This window comes from Phyllopteryx taeniolatus, chromosome 19, assembly GCF_024500385.1.
Source record: "Phyllopteryx taeniolatus isolate TA_2022b chromosome 19, UOR_Ptae_1.2, whole genome shotgun sequence".
Lineage (NCBI taxonomy): Eukaryota > Metazoa > Chordata > Actinopteri > Syngnathiformes > Syngnathidae > Phyllopteryx > Phyllopteryx taeniolatus.
In genome coordinates this window covers 18,704,466-18,719,906 of record NC_084520.1, presented here as the reverse complement: position 1 = coordinate 18,719,906, position 15,441 = coordinate 18,704,466, and the positions used below count along the sequence as shown (strand labels likewise).

Below are 15,441 nucleotides of genomic sequence, written 5' to 3'. Positions count from 1 at the left end.
AAAGTACCGAACGGCATGTGGATCGATCATTGGAACGGAGGAAAAGTGTGGATCCTTCTTCACATAAATACTCCAGTAAAAGTAAAAAGTACAGTGCCTTTAAAGTACTCTGACAAGTACAGTTTAAGGGTTAGGGTTACTTGAGTAAAAGTAGCGCGTTACGCCCCACCTCTGATAGCACGTGGCCTTGAAAAGCAAGGTTTCTTTCGTGCCATTTATGTGATTGTATATTGCATTGAGTGGACTGTAGAAGCTCGCCGATGGCGTACTGGTACATTTCCCTGGCGGCGGCGTGGGTTCAATTCCCACCCGGCGACCGCGTGAACGCGCGTGCGAGCGGTCGTCCGTGTCGACGTGTGTCCTGCGACCGCTTCGTCAAGACGGAGGGATCCGCCTTCTGTGACGACCCGGCTGTGATGGATGTCGCACAATGTCGGGGTTAGCCGGTCTGCAGTGCGATAGCGGGCCGTGAGTGACTAGATCACCATGTCTAGTACGGCGCTTTGTTCCGCATGAAGAACTCCCTGCGCTCTGGTCTTCCGCAAAACAACATCACCGCCGCGACTACGACTGCAAAACTCAGCTGCTCGCGTGCTGACCAAAGAGTGAGCATCATCTCCTCAAGTGATCTTTCCCCCCCACCGGTGGCCCAAAACAACATCAAATTCATATTGCGGGCAAGAACATGACTTATTTTGAAGAAAAGAAATTGTACACTATTATCAAACTATTAGGAAATGTGCAAATTGCAAAAGTCATCTCCACTATTTACATTGTTTTAAATGCAAGTCGAGCATTTTTTAGACCTCTTAAATAAAAATGTGAAGCTCAGATGCATATTCCGACAGTCATTGTCCCAGAAATGAAGGGAGCCTTTATTTTCTTTTCAAAACGGCGACTCTGCTGTTAATGATGCGTGTTATCGTCCGAACGAACCGGAATGACAACATTTGAACCAAATCGTAAACAAATGAAATACCCTGTGGCGGCCATGTTGCCTCTGAGTGTGAGGGCGGGAACAGAGCAGCAAAGGATTGTGGGTATCGAAAGACATTCACTCATTTATGTTCCGATATTAGAATACAAATAAAAATGGGTGGTTCTTTGGAGCGGGAAACGGTGTTGGAAAAAAATAAAACAATGATGAATGACTAACTACAAAACAAAACATGTCAAATAAAAATAGAAGCCAAGCGGGCAGGCAGGCAAGCCAGGCGCGCGCCCCCCAGTGGCGTGAGCGTGCACAGCGAGGACGAGCCGTGCGTGCGCGTGCGCCAGCCGACCGAGGGAAGAGCGAACCGTCTCGAACAGCAACCAGGTAAGAAAGAACCCATCCAATCGGAATCCGCCCGGTACCGAAATCTAGAACCGGACAACCGGCCCGCAAGTCACCCGCGTGACACGCACGCGCGCCACGGTGCGTGTGCCTTCGTCTGAGGTCGGGCCCGCGCGCGTGCACGGAGCCCCGCAATGTGCGTGTTGCTGAAATGCGCGCGTTTGAGATCGCTCGACGTGTTTTTGTGGCGAAACGGGCGTCGTTCGGCGCGTGCACGCGTATCCTTCGAGCAGGTTCTCCCGTAGACGACGCGCGCGCGCGCGCGCGGCTCATTGTGTCGCGCGTGTCCGCGGCGAGAGCGCCCGCTGCTTTATTCGAGAATTCTTTGCATGTTCTGGGGAAAAAAAATGAAAACTCTATTGTCCGTCTTCCTCATCCAAATCATCATCATCATCCTCATCACCATCACCATCACATTCCCAGTTTGTGCGGCGAGACGTTTGAGCATTCCTTCCATAGCCATCTAATCCATCTTAAGATGCATGCACGGGTACACTCTTTGTCCTCACCAATATGACAAGTTCAACGTTTTTCCCCCACGAGATAGAGCGATAGAGCGACAGAGCGACAGAGCGATAGATCGATAATCGGTCACGGTTTTAGAAGCAACGGACATTTGAACACAAGCAGTGGAGCGACACCGACAGACGGAAAATATGACAATACTCACAGGCATATATTCTTTATCCTCTATGAACATATTACTGCATCTGAGTCACTTACAGTAGGAATAGAAGTCTGTTCTTCCTTTATGTCGCCCCCCCGTGGCCAAGGTGGGCACACCGGAAGGAGCAGCGCAATCAATTGGATTTCAGCATTAAATCAAGATGCACAAACTGATTCATTCGATTTAATTACAGTAGGACTCTGCTAAAATACCAAAATTGCAAATTGTCTTCACTTTGAATTACGTAGCGATATTGCAAGCAGTTTTTGTTCCCAAGCCCCCTTTTCAAATCAATGTCATAATAGTTTTTTCCTGGCTTCTGATTTCAAAACTTCTCTAGCCTTGTGGGTTCACGGTCATGACGAAAAGCAGAACTACAACGTGGCCCGTGACAAAAATGGTTACCTTGTAGAACGATGTCACGAGCGGTACTAGTGGCACGCGCATGTCAACGAGGGCGCAGTTTTGCCTCACTAGTAACATGTAGTTGCCCTACGTCCGGGAGACACCAGGGCTTCTTAGTGACGCACGCGCACGTGCGCAAAGACAGTCACGTGATGGCGTCATGGCGACGCTAGCGGCGAGCTCAGCGTCAGTTAGCATTAGGCGTTGAGGGGTGACACTAGCGTTAGCGTCAGCTTGGCGTGCGCTAACTGAAAGAAAAATTCCCACTTAGCGTCAAGGTGTGTGTGTGTGTGTTGCATACATTTGTGTATTCATGTTGTGTGTTTTGTGTGCGTGTGGACAATAGTCCTGGTGCCTGCTAATTGTGCCTTCAGCTTGCCAGCAGTCAAAGTGGGTCAAGATCAATCAAGCACAAAAGTAGAACACCGGCGCGGCGGGTGGAGTGGGCGAGCCCTCAAGCGGCATCCAATCACAGGCAAGCTTTTGGCCTGGGAGCAGGACGCACATCCTGTTTGCGTAAACTGTAAAGCCTGTACAAGCCCTCCCCGACGTTTTGCGATGACTCGATGCGCGGCAATGTTCTCCTCCAATCCGCAAAACCGGAAAACAGGTGACGAGAGGGACTAGGTTTTGATGGCGTTCGGGCTTCAAGCCCAACTCGCTCAAATGTAGTTTTCTTCATGGCTGGTGTCTTTGGACAAAGTTAAATACATGTGTATCATTGTTTTATACACATATGCTGTATGTAAACACGAACGATGCCGAAACATGGAATATTGTCATATTTGGTGGATCTGTGGTGACATCTTGTGTATACCACCAAAAAAAAAAAAAACAGCACACTGTGTTCCCGATTCGACATCGATTCAGCCAATCCTCTGATTTCGATGCGCCTCCTGGCCAGCGGGGGGCGCTTTGTGCGCGGTTTGCATTGTACGGACGAAGACCGCGTTCGACCAAACGACAAGAAAACGGCGAGCGCAGCAAGCAGCAGCGGGGCCGTCGAGCCGGCGAGCGCTCTCAACTTTGAAATGGGAGCTTTTGAGTCATTTGGGGTTTTTGTAGGAATCCGGAACGCAGGAACTGGACAAAAGGAATCAAGGCTTTCGCAAGCCGTGCCAGGCAGAATTGCTTTTTCAGTTCACTTGCATTTGACCTTTTCATTCTTGATACAGAACTGTGATGCTTTGTACTTTGGTCCTCCATACGCACAGATAGGCAATTATTTGTATTTTCAGATGTTTTAGTCCACAAACATGTCAGGTGACATACCACACATCACACGTTCACGAAAATGTATCTCATCAGCATTTACATCAATGGTGAATCAAAGGGAATCACAATCGAAAGAATCAAAATGTCATCAAATTGTCAGGCTTGTTCCAATACGTGAATCAATCTCCTCAAAGTCTTCATTTCACCTGCTACTCGGCTCCGGAGGCTCGTCTCCAATCGGTTGAAAATATCCACCGATCGGCTCCTGTTGGCTGAAATTCCGAGGGAGGGCTCTTCAAGCGCACGCGTCACGGCGCCACTCGCCCGAAAAACTCGTTGGCGAGGAGAGCGTGAGAACGACTCACGGACTTTCCTCGTTAACGGGGAATTTATTTGTAACAGAGAATTTGGATGCGCTCTTTTTTGAAAACTCCACAAAGATGGCGGCCACTTCACGCGTTGCTCATCAAATATTTGCTGTTCAGTCTCTCTGTGGCACCCGGTACCCAATGGTACCGGGTGCCGGTGTGTGGGGCTGCCGCTCGTTATGACAACGTCTGCAGCCACCAGCTTGCCCAAAGGACAACATGTAGCACAACATTCAAATAGCTAAGATGCTAACACGTTAGCTTCTTCTTAGAAGAGCAACAATTCATCGATTGATTCTCAAATTAATCCTCAACTATTTTGATAAATCGCTGAGACCCTGTTGAACTTAAAATGGTTCAAATTCTCAGAATTTCAGCCTCTCAATATTCTAAATATTCTCCGATTTCTGCCGCCCTCCATATTTGGGACTCAAAAGAAGACATTTGCCAACATCTGCTTGGACTTTTTTTGCCCATATATATATATATATATATATATATATATATATAATTTAAAAAAAAATTTTTTTTTTAACCTGTCCTGTTCAGCTGCATGGTCTTGCAGAATGGTGGATCTGTACACTTTTGTGCTGGAACAGTTTTCCTATGCAAATACTCCCTGGGCTTATTTTTTCATTTTTCATTTTTTCGTTTATTGAAAATGCAGCCAGACGGAAAAGCGTTGTCGGGGACAAACAGAAGGGCCGAGGGGCCGAGGGGCCGAGGGCGGACACCCGCTGAGGACGCGCAACAACTAACCAAGACAACAAGATGAGAGAGGACAGGACAGGACAGGACAGGATGTGGGAAATGAGCAAGGCAGTGCGGTGGGATTCTTTTTATAGCGTCGTCCGAACGCCTGGAAGAACCTGTGAGTCCGTGTCTTAATACGACCGGCGTTATTGTGAGCTGCCCCGGCACCGACAATTCGAGCCTACAGCGTGTCGACGGAACTTCGGAGTGAATCCACACCGGATCGCGTGCGCGTCGGTCTACTGGTGCCGGCGCATCGAGGAAGCGGGGGAGCCGCCCAGGGGGACGCCACCCGCTACCCGGGGAGCGCCCCGACTAGTGCCACCCCCCCCGCACGGCAGATAGATCGACGGAATAATTGATTCCAACAATCGTGGATAGCGACAGCTCCGTGTCGGGCGAGCGAGCGAGCCGGTTTGCGCATCTCCTTTGTCTTGTTCCGACTCGTTCACGCAGACGCCTCAATGGCGGATTTGTCCGCAGCGCTGAGGGAACGCCGCTGAATGGGACGCACACGCACGCACGCACGCACGGCGCAGCTTCACAAGGCCGCCGTTGCTGAAAAGGTGACATCATTCTTTGAGTTTGTTTGTTAGTCGTGAGGCAGGCCGCGGGCACCACTGGTAGCCATCTTGTGTTGAGGAATGAGCGCGTGCAGCGCTGAAGGCCTTGCTCAGCTTGCGTCTCCTCAGTGTGTTTAGGGAACTATCCTCCGTGATTCTCAACTGGTGAGCGCAAACCTGAGAGATGAGCGCCGTACGCTGGCAGTGAACTCAACTCCACTTGACAACCAGCAGTAGCACTTCGGCAAATAGTCAACAATTGTTCGTGAGTTGAAAACAAAACAAAGAATTACACTTTGTGTATTTAAAACAAACCTAGCTTAGCCTTTCAGTCCACGAGCTTTATGCTAATTTGCACCTATGCTGTGGCACTTTAACCCTGAGAGCAACGGACCGACCACTGACAATGTAACAGCACTCACTCATTTATTCTTTGTCCTCTGCGTAGAACAACTCATATTAGTGATGAACTGAGAAGTTAAGAGAAGAGCAGAGCCTCCAGCATATCTCTCTGTCTGCCTTATACTGCCCCCCCGAGGTGGCCAAGGCAGGCAACACCATTGAAGGAGAAAGTGTTGAATTCATTTGAATTGTATTTCATTATGTCATGACTGTATGGTTTTATCAAGTAAAATATTATAGAATGCTATTTTCCTCATTGACAAACATTGCCAAATGTTGTTGTTGTTGTTGGTTTTTATGGGTCTACGTTAGATGAATGGCGCACCGCTCTCAGCTTCACACCTCCCTCGTCAACCAATTTATTTTGGGGGTGTAAGCTGACTCGCGGGGTGTCTGTTTGCATTTGCGGTGACATCACGCAGCCCTTCCTGATGTCCCGTCTCCTGTGCCCCCCTCCCTCCCAGCCCCGCCGTCACCAGCATGGACCACGCCTCCGCCGAGGGCGCCAACGTGGCCGCCACGAGCCTCAACGAGCACCGCCACGAGAACGGCGTCCCGACGGGACTCGCCAAAGTCACAGGTGACGCCTACCCGCGCTCCCCGGCGTGTAGCCCAGTTAGTCCCGCCTCGCTGGCGTGCTGCGATTGGCTCGCCCCGACCTGCGGCCACGCCGCCACGTGAGGCTCGTCTTAAGCGACGTGCGTCGCATTGGCACTCGCTGTTTCCCGTGTTTAATTCCCGGCCGCTTCGCAAATGGCTCCCTCACTTCTTAAGTCCTCGACTGGCAGCGCTTCGCAAAGCCCGTTCCGCCAGCAGCCGTTTTTCAGGGTTTGGACCAGCGGAATATTCTGGTCTGTGACAGGATGAGCACTCAAACCACCCCCGAAAAAGACCAGAAAAGTTTGTATCTAGTTTTTTCCACTTCCTGAGCAAAATGCAGAGAATTATTCATTCATTTTCTTTATGAAAAGAAATGTCAAGCAAAAGTGACTTTTAATGCTAATATGTTCTGCTTTTATGACGTCTCAAACTATTGAACAACATGACTGAGGCAGGGTTTATGAAACAAATCTTTTATTGACAGATATATGACCAAAAAAAACCCAAACCCTCTCGGAGCTTTGAACGGACGGCAACCGGATCGTGCGGTCGTCTTGAGGCTGCCACAAACCGGGCGATGCCACGGAATCCGGCGGAACTGTTGCCGATCGGTCGGCCAATGGTTTTGCGGCGATTGAACATTGTAATCGCAGCTGCGCAATGTAGCAACGAGCCAATCAAAATGCACTTAAGCTTTGGCACGCACTATAAAAACATTTCTGGGTTTTCAGCGAGTGAGATATGGAAGCCACCAAGCCATACAAAGTATGCATAAACTATATTCGCTCAGCTGCCTCGACGCACTTGACTGTGCACCAATGCTCAAAGCAAGGTCCATAAAGACACGGAGGAGACTTTGGTGTGGATAAACTTGAGTGGCCTGCACAGAGTCCTGACCTCAACCCGACAGAACCCCTTTGGGATGAATTAGAGTGCAGACTGAGAGCCAGGCCTTCTCGTGTGTGACCTCACAAATGCACTTCTGGAAGAGTGATCCAAAATTCCCTTCACACACACACAGACTCCTAAACCTTGTAGTTTGCCTTTTCAGAAGAAAAAGGCAAAGTGTTATAGTGGTAAAGGGTGGACCGCCGTCATATTAAACCCTATTGATGAAGAAGATCATACAGTATGTGCGTCCAGGCAAGTGAGCTCATACTTTTGGGTTTTAAATCAATACGTAACGATATTTCTCATTTCTAATGTTCCTGTGGATGAAAAAAGTGAAGCTTCCGCTCAAGATATCCGCGAGCGAACGACTCAAATATCCGCGCTCCTTTTTGTTCTCGCCCACGTCCTCTCTCCGGAGCAACCCGCCTCTTCCTCAACCATCAACTACCATCTTTTCATGCTTTCAGAAATGAAGTATTGAAGTATGTACTGCACGCGCAGCATCGAACACCTTCACAGGCTCGCCGTTCCCTGCCGTCCACGTATCCAATCGCGCACGGTACGGGGGCGAGTCGCCAACTGTCGTTTCTTCTTGTTTGCGATGTTCCGGCGCGACCGTGTGATGCCGGCGCCCCGGGCTGGGCGCTGGCGTCGTCTCTCAGGGGTGTCGGCCCGCCACTTGGAAAAGCGTCTGTTTCCTGTGTGGTCTGACCTCAACCTGCGTTCCGTCCCGCAGCTCACGCCGCCGAGATGGACAACGGTGCCGCAGAGAAGGTACGCCACCGTCACCGATCGTCATTTAGCGCTAAAGCTCATGTAGCGCGTTGTGACGCACGCACGCTCCTCCTCCGATCAGGGAGTATCCTCACTCGTCTTTCACTGTTTGTCGTTGCAGAAGTCTCAAAGCAAAACGTCCACCAGAGCTCAGCCAGGTACCGTGGCCACTCCCACTTCCAATACAAGCAATCGAAACGCAGCGAGTCCCCTCACGTGACCGCCGCGCGCCGTACGTTCCAGATGTGACGAGCGGCCAGAGCAGCCCCGGGACGCCCAAGTCTCCCTCCGGCAAGGCGGCGGGCGACGCCCACAAGGTGAAGAAGGTGGCGGTGGTGCGAAGTTCCCCGAAGTCGCCCGGCTCCCTGAAGACGCACCCGCCGGTTCACCTGGCCGCCGCCGCCGTCGCGCCCATGCCCGACTTGAAGACGGTCAAGTCCAAGATCGGCTCCACCAAAAACCTGAAGCACCAGCCGGGCGGCGGGAACGTAAGCGTGCCGGCGCGTGACGCACGGGACTTTTGCGCTGACGTCGAGGTGTTCCTTCCTGTGCAGGTGCAGATCCTGGACCAGAAGGTGGACTACAGCAATGTCCAGTCCAAGTGTGGCTCCAAAGCCAACATCAAGCATGTGCCCGGTGGCGGCAATGTGAGTGACGCACACTTGCCGCCTTCGCGTTTGCCATTACATTTATGGAAGTGTAATCTATTACATTACCGGGAGAAAGTATCGTGTATAAATTCAATTTCAGTTGAAAAAGATTTCTTTTCATATCACTTCCCAAACGCTTCTGATTGGCTCTCTGTGTTCATGTGCCACGATGCTACTCGTTTGGTAAGGAAACATCTCGGGGTTCTGTTGATGCGCATCCGCCTCACAGTTCTGAGGACCGGGGTTCAAATCCGGCCCGGCCCGTGTGGAGTTTGCATGTTCTCCCCGTGCCTGCGTGGCTTTCCTCCGGCAAACCAAAAACATGCATGCTGGGTTCTTGGAAGACTCGAACGGTTGTTTGTTTCTATGTGCCCGGTGATTGGCTGGCGACCGGTTCAGGGCGTACCCGCCTCTCGCCCGTAGATAGCTGGGATAGGCTCCGGCACGCCCGCCGCCGGCGTGAGGAGAAGCGGTATGGATGGATGGATGGAATTGTAATATGGTCGTAGTTCCACACTTCGGCCAGGCTGGCAACATCTCGAAAGTCGTCTTCCCAACGCGGCTTGCTTGCAAAGTTTTGACTTTGCTTTCAACTCCTTCTTGTTGTTGCTCAGGTTCAAATCCTGGACAAGAAGCTGGACCTGACGGGCGTCCAATCCCGCTGCGGATCCAAAGACAACCTGAAGCACACCCCAGGCGGCGGCCGCGTGAGTAGCGCGTCACACGCTCCCGCTAGAGAACCCGTAAGTAAGTAGCGTGCGGCGGTCTGGTCTGTCTTCTGCGCGATAACTAGCATCTCTGCCGTGTTGACTTCCAGCTTGAGGTTGTGGACAAGAAGTTGGACTCCCGCTGCGGTTCCAAAGATTCTATAATAAACACGTCCCCGGTTTGCGGCAACGCGAGTAGCTCACTGCCGATTGGCTACCGGAGCGCCCGAGACCCTCCCCCTTCCTTTTCAAGGAGCACCCCCCCCACGCGACAGCGACCTGCTCGTAGACAGGCCGTTGTTTTGCCGTTCGGCGTGATGAACGTCTCAAACGCGCCACCCTCGAACGGCTGCGTGATTTCCAAACGCGGACGTAGCGGAGGGATCGGGAGGGAGCGATCGGGTGTCCGGGCGCGCGGCGGGCGTTCCGTGCTTTGCATGTTGAAGATTTGAAGGGTTCTTCTGTTCTTTCCCGTCAGGTCCAAATCGTTCACAAAAAAGTCGACCTGAGCAGCGTGTCGGCCAAATGCGGCTCCAAAGGCAACATGAGCCACAAGCCAGGTGACGTCACACGCGCCGTCGCGGCATCGGCATCCGCTTCATGGGCGAGCTTGTCGTTGTCCTTGTTGTGTCCACCAGGTGGCGGCAACGTGGAGATCAAAAATGAGAAGCTGGAGTTCAAAGTCCAATCCAAGGTGGGCTCCCTCGGCAACATCAACCACGTGCCGGGAGGCGGGCAGAAAAAGGTACGCGATGACGTCACCGCTTGTCTGCGCCATGATTGCTAAAACTATATCAATTATAATAACCACACACTAATCATCATAATTATGATAGAATGACAATAGTGTTCTTTTAAAATATTAATCATACAATAAAAATGACAAATACTACGAATATAATATTACAAATATAATAATAAAATGATTGATTATTGCTTTACCGTTTGTTTGCTAGAATAATGTCAAATGTTTTAAGAAAATAGGATGACTATGAAACGAAATAATCGAATAGTCATAATATTCATTCATTCATTCAACTTCCGTTCCGCTTCTCCTCACGCGGGTGGCGGGCGTGCCGGAGCCTATCCCGGGCAGGAGGCGAGGCACGCCCCGAACCGGTCGCCAGCCAATCGCAGGGCACGTAGAAACAAAAAAAACATTCGCACCTACGGGCAATTTCGAGTCTTCAATCAACCCGGCACGCATGTTTTTGGGATGCGGGAGGAACGCGGAGCGCCCGGAGAAAAGCCACGCAGGCGCGGGGAGAACATGCAAACGCCACACGGGCGGGGCCGGGATTCGAACCCCGGTCCTCGGAACCGGTCGTGCGGTGTAATAATGTTCACTCAATCAATTATCAATAAGAAGAAGAAGAAGAAGAAGAAGAAACCTTGGCCCTTGATCATTGCTGTAGTAGCTTTACTGGAATAAATTAAATACATTAACACCAACAATCATCTAAAGAAAGGAGGAATAATGTTAAGTGGTTATTACAACATAATGGGAAAATAATACAGCCGAACTAAAACAATGATAATAATAATACAGGAAAATCCAAATAATGACAATATGTCAATAAGTAAACTGGGAAGTCAAGAAATGACGGAACGAGGGCGAATCCCCGAAATCCGAACGACTCGACGAGCGTTCCGTGAACGTTCACTCGTTCGTTCGTTCGTTCGTTCGTTCGCTCGCCATCTTGGCTCTTGCGCTTCTTTGCATCATTTGTTCATCATCATCATCATCACTCCTTGTTTTCCTTTTCAATTTGACGCCATCACCTTTTACTTTTGTTGCATGCGTCACTCCTCGCCCGCATCGCCCCTCCCCCGCCCGACGAAGCGAGCGAAAGGGAAGGAAGGCGAGCGGAGGCCCTCGGCCGCCCCCTCCCTCGCCGCCACCCCCCCTCGCTCGCACGCGCCCGCCAACATGGAGGATGGCAGTAAGTACCAGTGTGTCATCGTCATCAAACAGGGATTTTTAGTGGCGGCGCTAACTCGGTCCACCATATAAAAATGCCGTTGTTGTGATTCCAAAGTCCGAATTCCCGACTCCCGAATCACTACAAAGGGATTTTTTGCACTTTTTAGGAACTATCTAAGGGCCACTACATCAAAATCTTTTTTTTTTTTTTTTTAGTGATCAACATAATCACTACAGAGGGTTTTTTTTTGTTTGTTTTTTTAATATATGGCAGACCTAATTAGTGCCTAAAATGGCCACTGAAAATCCTTTTGCAGTGATTCGAAATCATTGACTCATTCCAAAATCGCTACAAGTAGCAGACTTTTGAAGAACTGCGTGGGACGGTCAACAATATAAGAATCCCATTGTCGTGACGATGTTATGTTTTTTGGGTCATCCGCACACGTCAGCACTTCCTGATCCACTTCCACGCATGCCCAGTTGGGGTCAGTAACAAACAATTATTTCCTGCAAGGAGGACACGAGCCTTCCAAAATATGTATTTCTAAGTGTGCACTTTTCTTTGAAAAATCCAGAGCTGGACCTCGGGGAAGCTCTTTTTACAGGACCGCTTCCGCTCGTTTAGGTTGTCCGGCGTCACACGGGCGGGGCTTATCGATGGACACCAGGCGTGAGCCAATTAAGGGGTGCCCAAAGTGCATTTGGAACCCATTCAACATATCAGAGGTGACACAAACATCGTAAATAGTGAACAGCGTCCCCGTATGTGGTGCCTTGCGATACGAGTGACCCCGCTTGTTGAAACGAACTTGTGACTTAGCTTTTCGCTTTACTTTTCATATTCGTCAAGAGGCGTTTTTTTGGGGCTTGCTTGCGCGTGTGACGCGCGACACTCGCGTCACTTCCTCCTCTCTTACGCTGAATGAGTAATGTTAATTCTGCTCTCTGCTGGACATAAATTGCTACTGCAGGCGCTAAAAGAAAGCAGATTTCAGTCGAACCACGTCTTGAGTGGGTTTCAGAGGCCAGTGTTTTGAGTTACAAGCACGGTCACAGAATGAATTCAACTCGTATCTCAAGGCACCACCGAATCGGCAGATTTTATTCCCCTTCTCCATTATTCTATTGACTGTCTAATCGAAAAATAGCGCTCGGGCACCATCTTGTAGCATCTCGGGGCTAAGGAACTGTGTTGACGTGAGGAGAGGAGCTTCAGTTAGTCAGGCCGTAGCCTTAGAGCATCAATGAGCGTAATGTCTCGTGTATCATGCGCTCCCGAGTATAATACGCACCACCGAGATCACACAATTGCGCCGTCCTCGGCAGACACGTCCTTGTTTCTCACGAGCGTGCGTTGTGCGCGTGTGCGCAGATCGAGAGCCACAAGCTGAACTTCCGTGAGGGCGCCAAAGCGCGCACGGACCACGGCGCCGAGATCGTCTCCCTGGAGGACTCGCCCACCCGGCAGCTCAGCGCCGTCTCGTCGTCCGGCAGCCTCGACGTGGCCGACCCCCCCCAGCTGTCCACGCTGGCCGACCGGGTCAGCGCCTCGCTGGCCCGGCAGGGGCTGTGAGGCCGGGAAACCCCGCTGGACCGCCCGCCTGCTCGTCGTGCAGCGTTTCCGCCCTCCTCCCGCTTCTCAACGAACTTTTTTTGGAGCCGCATTTCGTTACCCCGGTCGCGTTAGGCCCTTCCCACGTCACGGCCGTTCCTCGGGGGTCCCCGTTAGCGGCATTCCGTTTGGGGGCGACATTATTGCCATTTCTGTTTCACGACGCCGCCCCGTTACGGGCCTTCCGTGACGGCGTTCCAGTCCGATCCGCTTCAACTTCTTACTTTGCCGCCGTTTAGCGTCCCCTCGTCTTCTCGGTCTTCTGCTCTTAAGGCCTCTTTATACTCGCGCGACCGACAACGCCCGCATTGCTTGACGCGCGCCACGGCAAAGATAATTGCTGCGGAGATCATCTCTCGTGATCGGTCCGTTTTAGTCACACGCTGTGGCGACGTAGTCAGCGTGCCCCTCGTGCCGCCGCCGCCATCTCGATCGATTTTGCAGCATCGTTAAACGTATCATCTGGTCTTCCGGGTCCATTTGTTCTAGCAGACTGTGTTCCACGGTCGCCATCGTTGTGTAAAAACGGCTACCGGAAACGGCCACAAAATGCAGAGGAAACTCCACCCTGCGGCGTCCGAGCGAGACGCCCGACTTGGAGGTGAACTGCAGTACATTTTCACAACTGCGTGTGTGGGTTGGGCGCGGGTAGAACGGCAAACTACGCGAGGGACAGGCGCGGTGACGTCAGCGCGAGTATAAAGAAGCCTTAAGACGACACTTTCTTGTCCGCCTCTGACGAAAATGTGGCGAAGGCCTGGTACGCACGCACGCACGCACGCACGCACAAGGATTTTTCCAATCTTCAAATATGGCAAAGCGGTTTCCGACCCAACACATACGATGAAAAGGTGGAATTTGACCGTCGTGGTCGGATTGTGTGTGTTGTGCTGCGATACTCTCAACACACACGCACGCAAAGATTGCGTCTCTCGAACCCAGACCTCCCGAGACGGAAATCTCGCACGATCGCACGCGATCTCGCCAAAAAAGCAAAGACGAAAAACTTCCCGATGCGCCGATGTTTCCCGAGAGTTTCCGAGAAAGTGTTAGAGGCGGGAGCGTCGTAAAATGGCGATGTCGTCGTCGTCGTCGTCGTCGTCGTCCCCCAAAAAAAAAAGCCTTGCTTTGGAAAAGCCTTTTTGCTGCCTGAGGAACCCCCTCGCCCACTCAAACACGCAAAACACAACAGGTCGGACGGATTTGTTTTGCTTTGTTTTATCACGGCCGCTTCTTCGTTCGTCAGTCAGGTCGCTTCTTGATGAGCTCCATTCGGTTCCACGTGACGATTCACCGAGTCGTCGGCTTTCTGCACGCACGCAAAAGATTTTTGGTAGTAAATATTGAACACGCGTCGCATTTAAGATTGTCGGCACAACCCGTTTCAGAAGCCATTATCGGGACAAATTCACTCCGAACACAGCTCAGACAAAAAGGACGATCTTAGAAGACGGCCGGCGGTCTGGTGTTCGACGCGCAAAATCGGGCCCGATCGTCTCGATGTGCGTACCGGGCCTTAGCCGAGTCTTGGCGCTTGTCACTTTCCTGCCACCTTTGACGCAAATGTTGCTAAGGTGACGTCACTCTTGTGTTGTGTTAGCTTTGCGAGCGGGGGCGCCTTTTTAAACGCGGGGGCCGAACGACGAGCGGCATTTTCCGAGCAGTACCGTCGCAAAGTCGACAAATGCGTTGTTGGTGTCCACGTACTTTTAGCTTCTTATCTCCAGTATTTATAGTTCCGGTCGGTCGATTGACATTCACGGTTCGTTCTCCAGTTTCTACCCCACGGAAAGAAAACAAATGTTCACTTCCCTGCATGAAGCGAGCCGAGTGAGCGCCCATTGCGCTTTTCTTGCTTTTTTTCCACACAAACCTGCTGGATTCGATGCGTGTGCGTATGCAGGGTAATGCCACTTTCGTGTGTCGTGTTTTCTTACCAGCGCTGAGGTGCATGCTAACGTCTTCTATTGTGTCTCTTGAAGACGACGACGATGATCTCCATCAGCCAGTTTCCATAGTAACCAACTCACACCCTGTACAGTGGTGCATACGTGAGTGTTGTTATTGTGCATTTAATGTATGTTTGTGTTTGACAATAAACGATACTAAGTCGCCAAAGTCGTCGCCTTCCTTCTTCCTCGTCGGTGTTCGGAGAGAGACGAGTCTGAGTTCAAGGTTGACACGTTATTTGAAAAGGGGCTGACCGATTCGTCGGTTTTACAAAAACATTTTCCTTCGGGATTTGTTTAACTTTACAACGGAGAGAAAAATCGGCCACATTTATTATTATTATTATGATTTTTTTTTTTTTTACACATTACAACCATTTACACCCTGAACAAGATTGCCACAGTTACCTTGAATCAGTAACTTAGTTACTTTACTGATTACTTGAGCTTAAAAGTTGCGATCGGCTGGCGACCAGTTCAGGGTGTAGTCCGCCTGTCGCCCAAGGGTAGTGTAGTATATTTTCATAGTAAGACAATCGGAGTTCCTTTGGGAAGGACAAATGTTTGGAGAGCTGTGTTCCCACCAACTGTCTTTTCTTTGCACTTCTACATCAAAGAACAT

At 50.8% G+C, this 15,441-nt stretch overlaps 1 protein-coding gene across 3 annotated transcripts; it reads left to right on the top strand.

Moving 5' to 3' along the window:
- The first annotated feature begins 1,114 nt into the window (after positions 1 to 1,114).
- LOC133469141 (microtubule-associated protein tau-like) lies at positions 1,115 to 14,988 on the top strand. Of its 3 annotated transcripts, XM_061755845.1 has the most exons (12): positions 1,115 to 1,318; positions 6,174 to 6,289; positions 7,937 to 7,974; positions 8,096 to 8,132; positions 8,218 to 8,462; positions 8,529 to 8,621; positions 9,239 to 9,331; positions 9,810 to 9,891; positions 9,970 to 10,076; positions 11,175 to 11,274; positions 11,884 to 11,984; positions 12,631 to 14,988. In XM_061755845.1, exons 1-12 carry the CDS (start codon positions 1,170 to 1,172, stop codon positions 12,829 to 12,831), a joined length of 1,362 nt encoding a protein of 453 aa, XP_061611829.1. In that variant the 5' UTR covers positions 1,115 to 1,169; the 3' UTR covers positions 12,832 to 14,988. The 3 variants fall into 3 exon arrangements, with proteins under 3 accessions (XP_061611829.1, XP_061611832.1, XP_061611830.1); XM_061755848.1 differs by lacking the exon at positions 11,884 to 11,984 and having other exon boundaries at positions 12,631 to 12,810; XM_061755846.1 differs by lacking the exons at positions 11,175 to 11,274; positions 11,884 to 11,984 and having other exon boundaries at positions 1,127 to 1,318.
- The last annotated feature ends 453 nt before the right edge of the window (positions 14,989 to 15,441 follow it).

Coding starts and splice junctions, on each gene's coding strand:
- LOC133469141 (XM_061755845.1), top strand. CDS start 1,170: ATGTCAAATAAAAATAGAAGCCAAGCGGGCAGGCAGGCAAGCCAGGCG. Junction 11,275..11,883: donor CGCCAACATGGAGGATGGCA/GTAAGTACCAGT, acceptor CCGCTCGTTTAG/GTTGTCCGGCGTCACACGGG. Junction 11,985..12,630: donor ACCCATTCAACATATCAGAG/GTGACACAAACA, acceptor GCGTGTGCGCAG/ATCGAGAGCCACAAGCTGAA.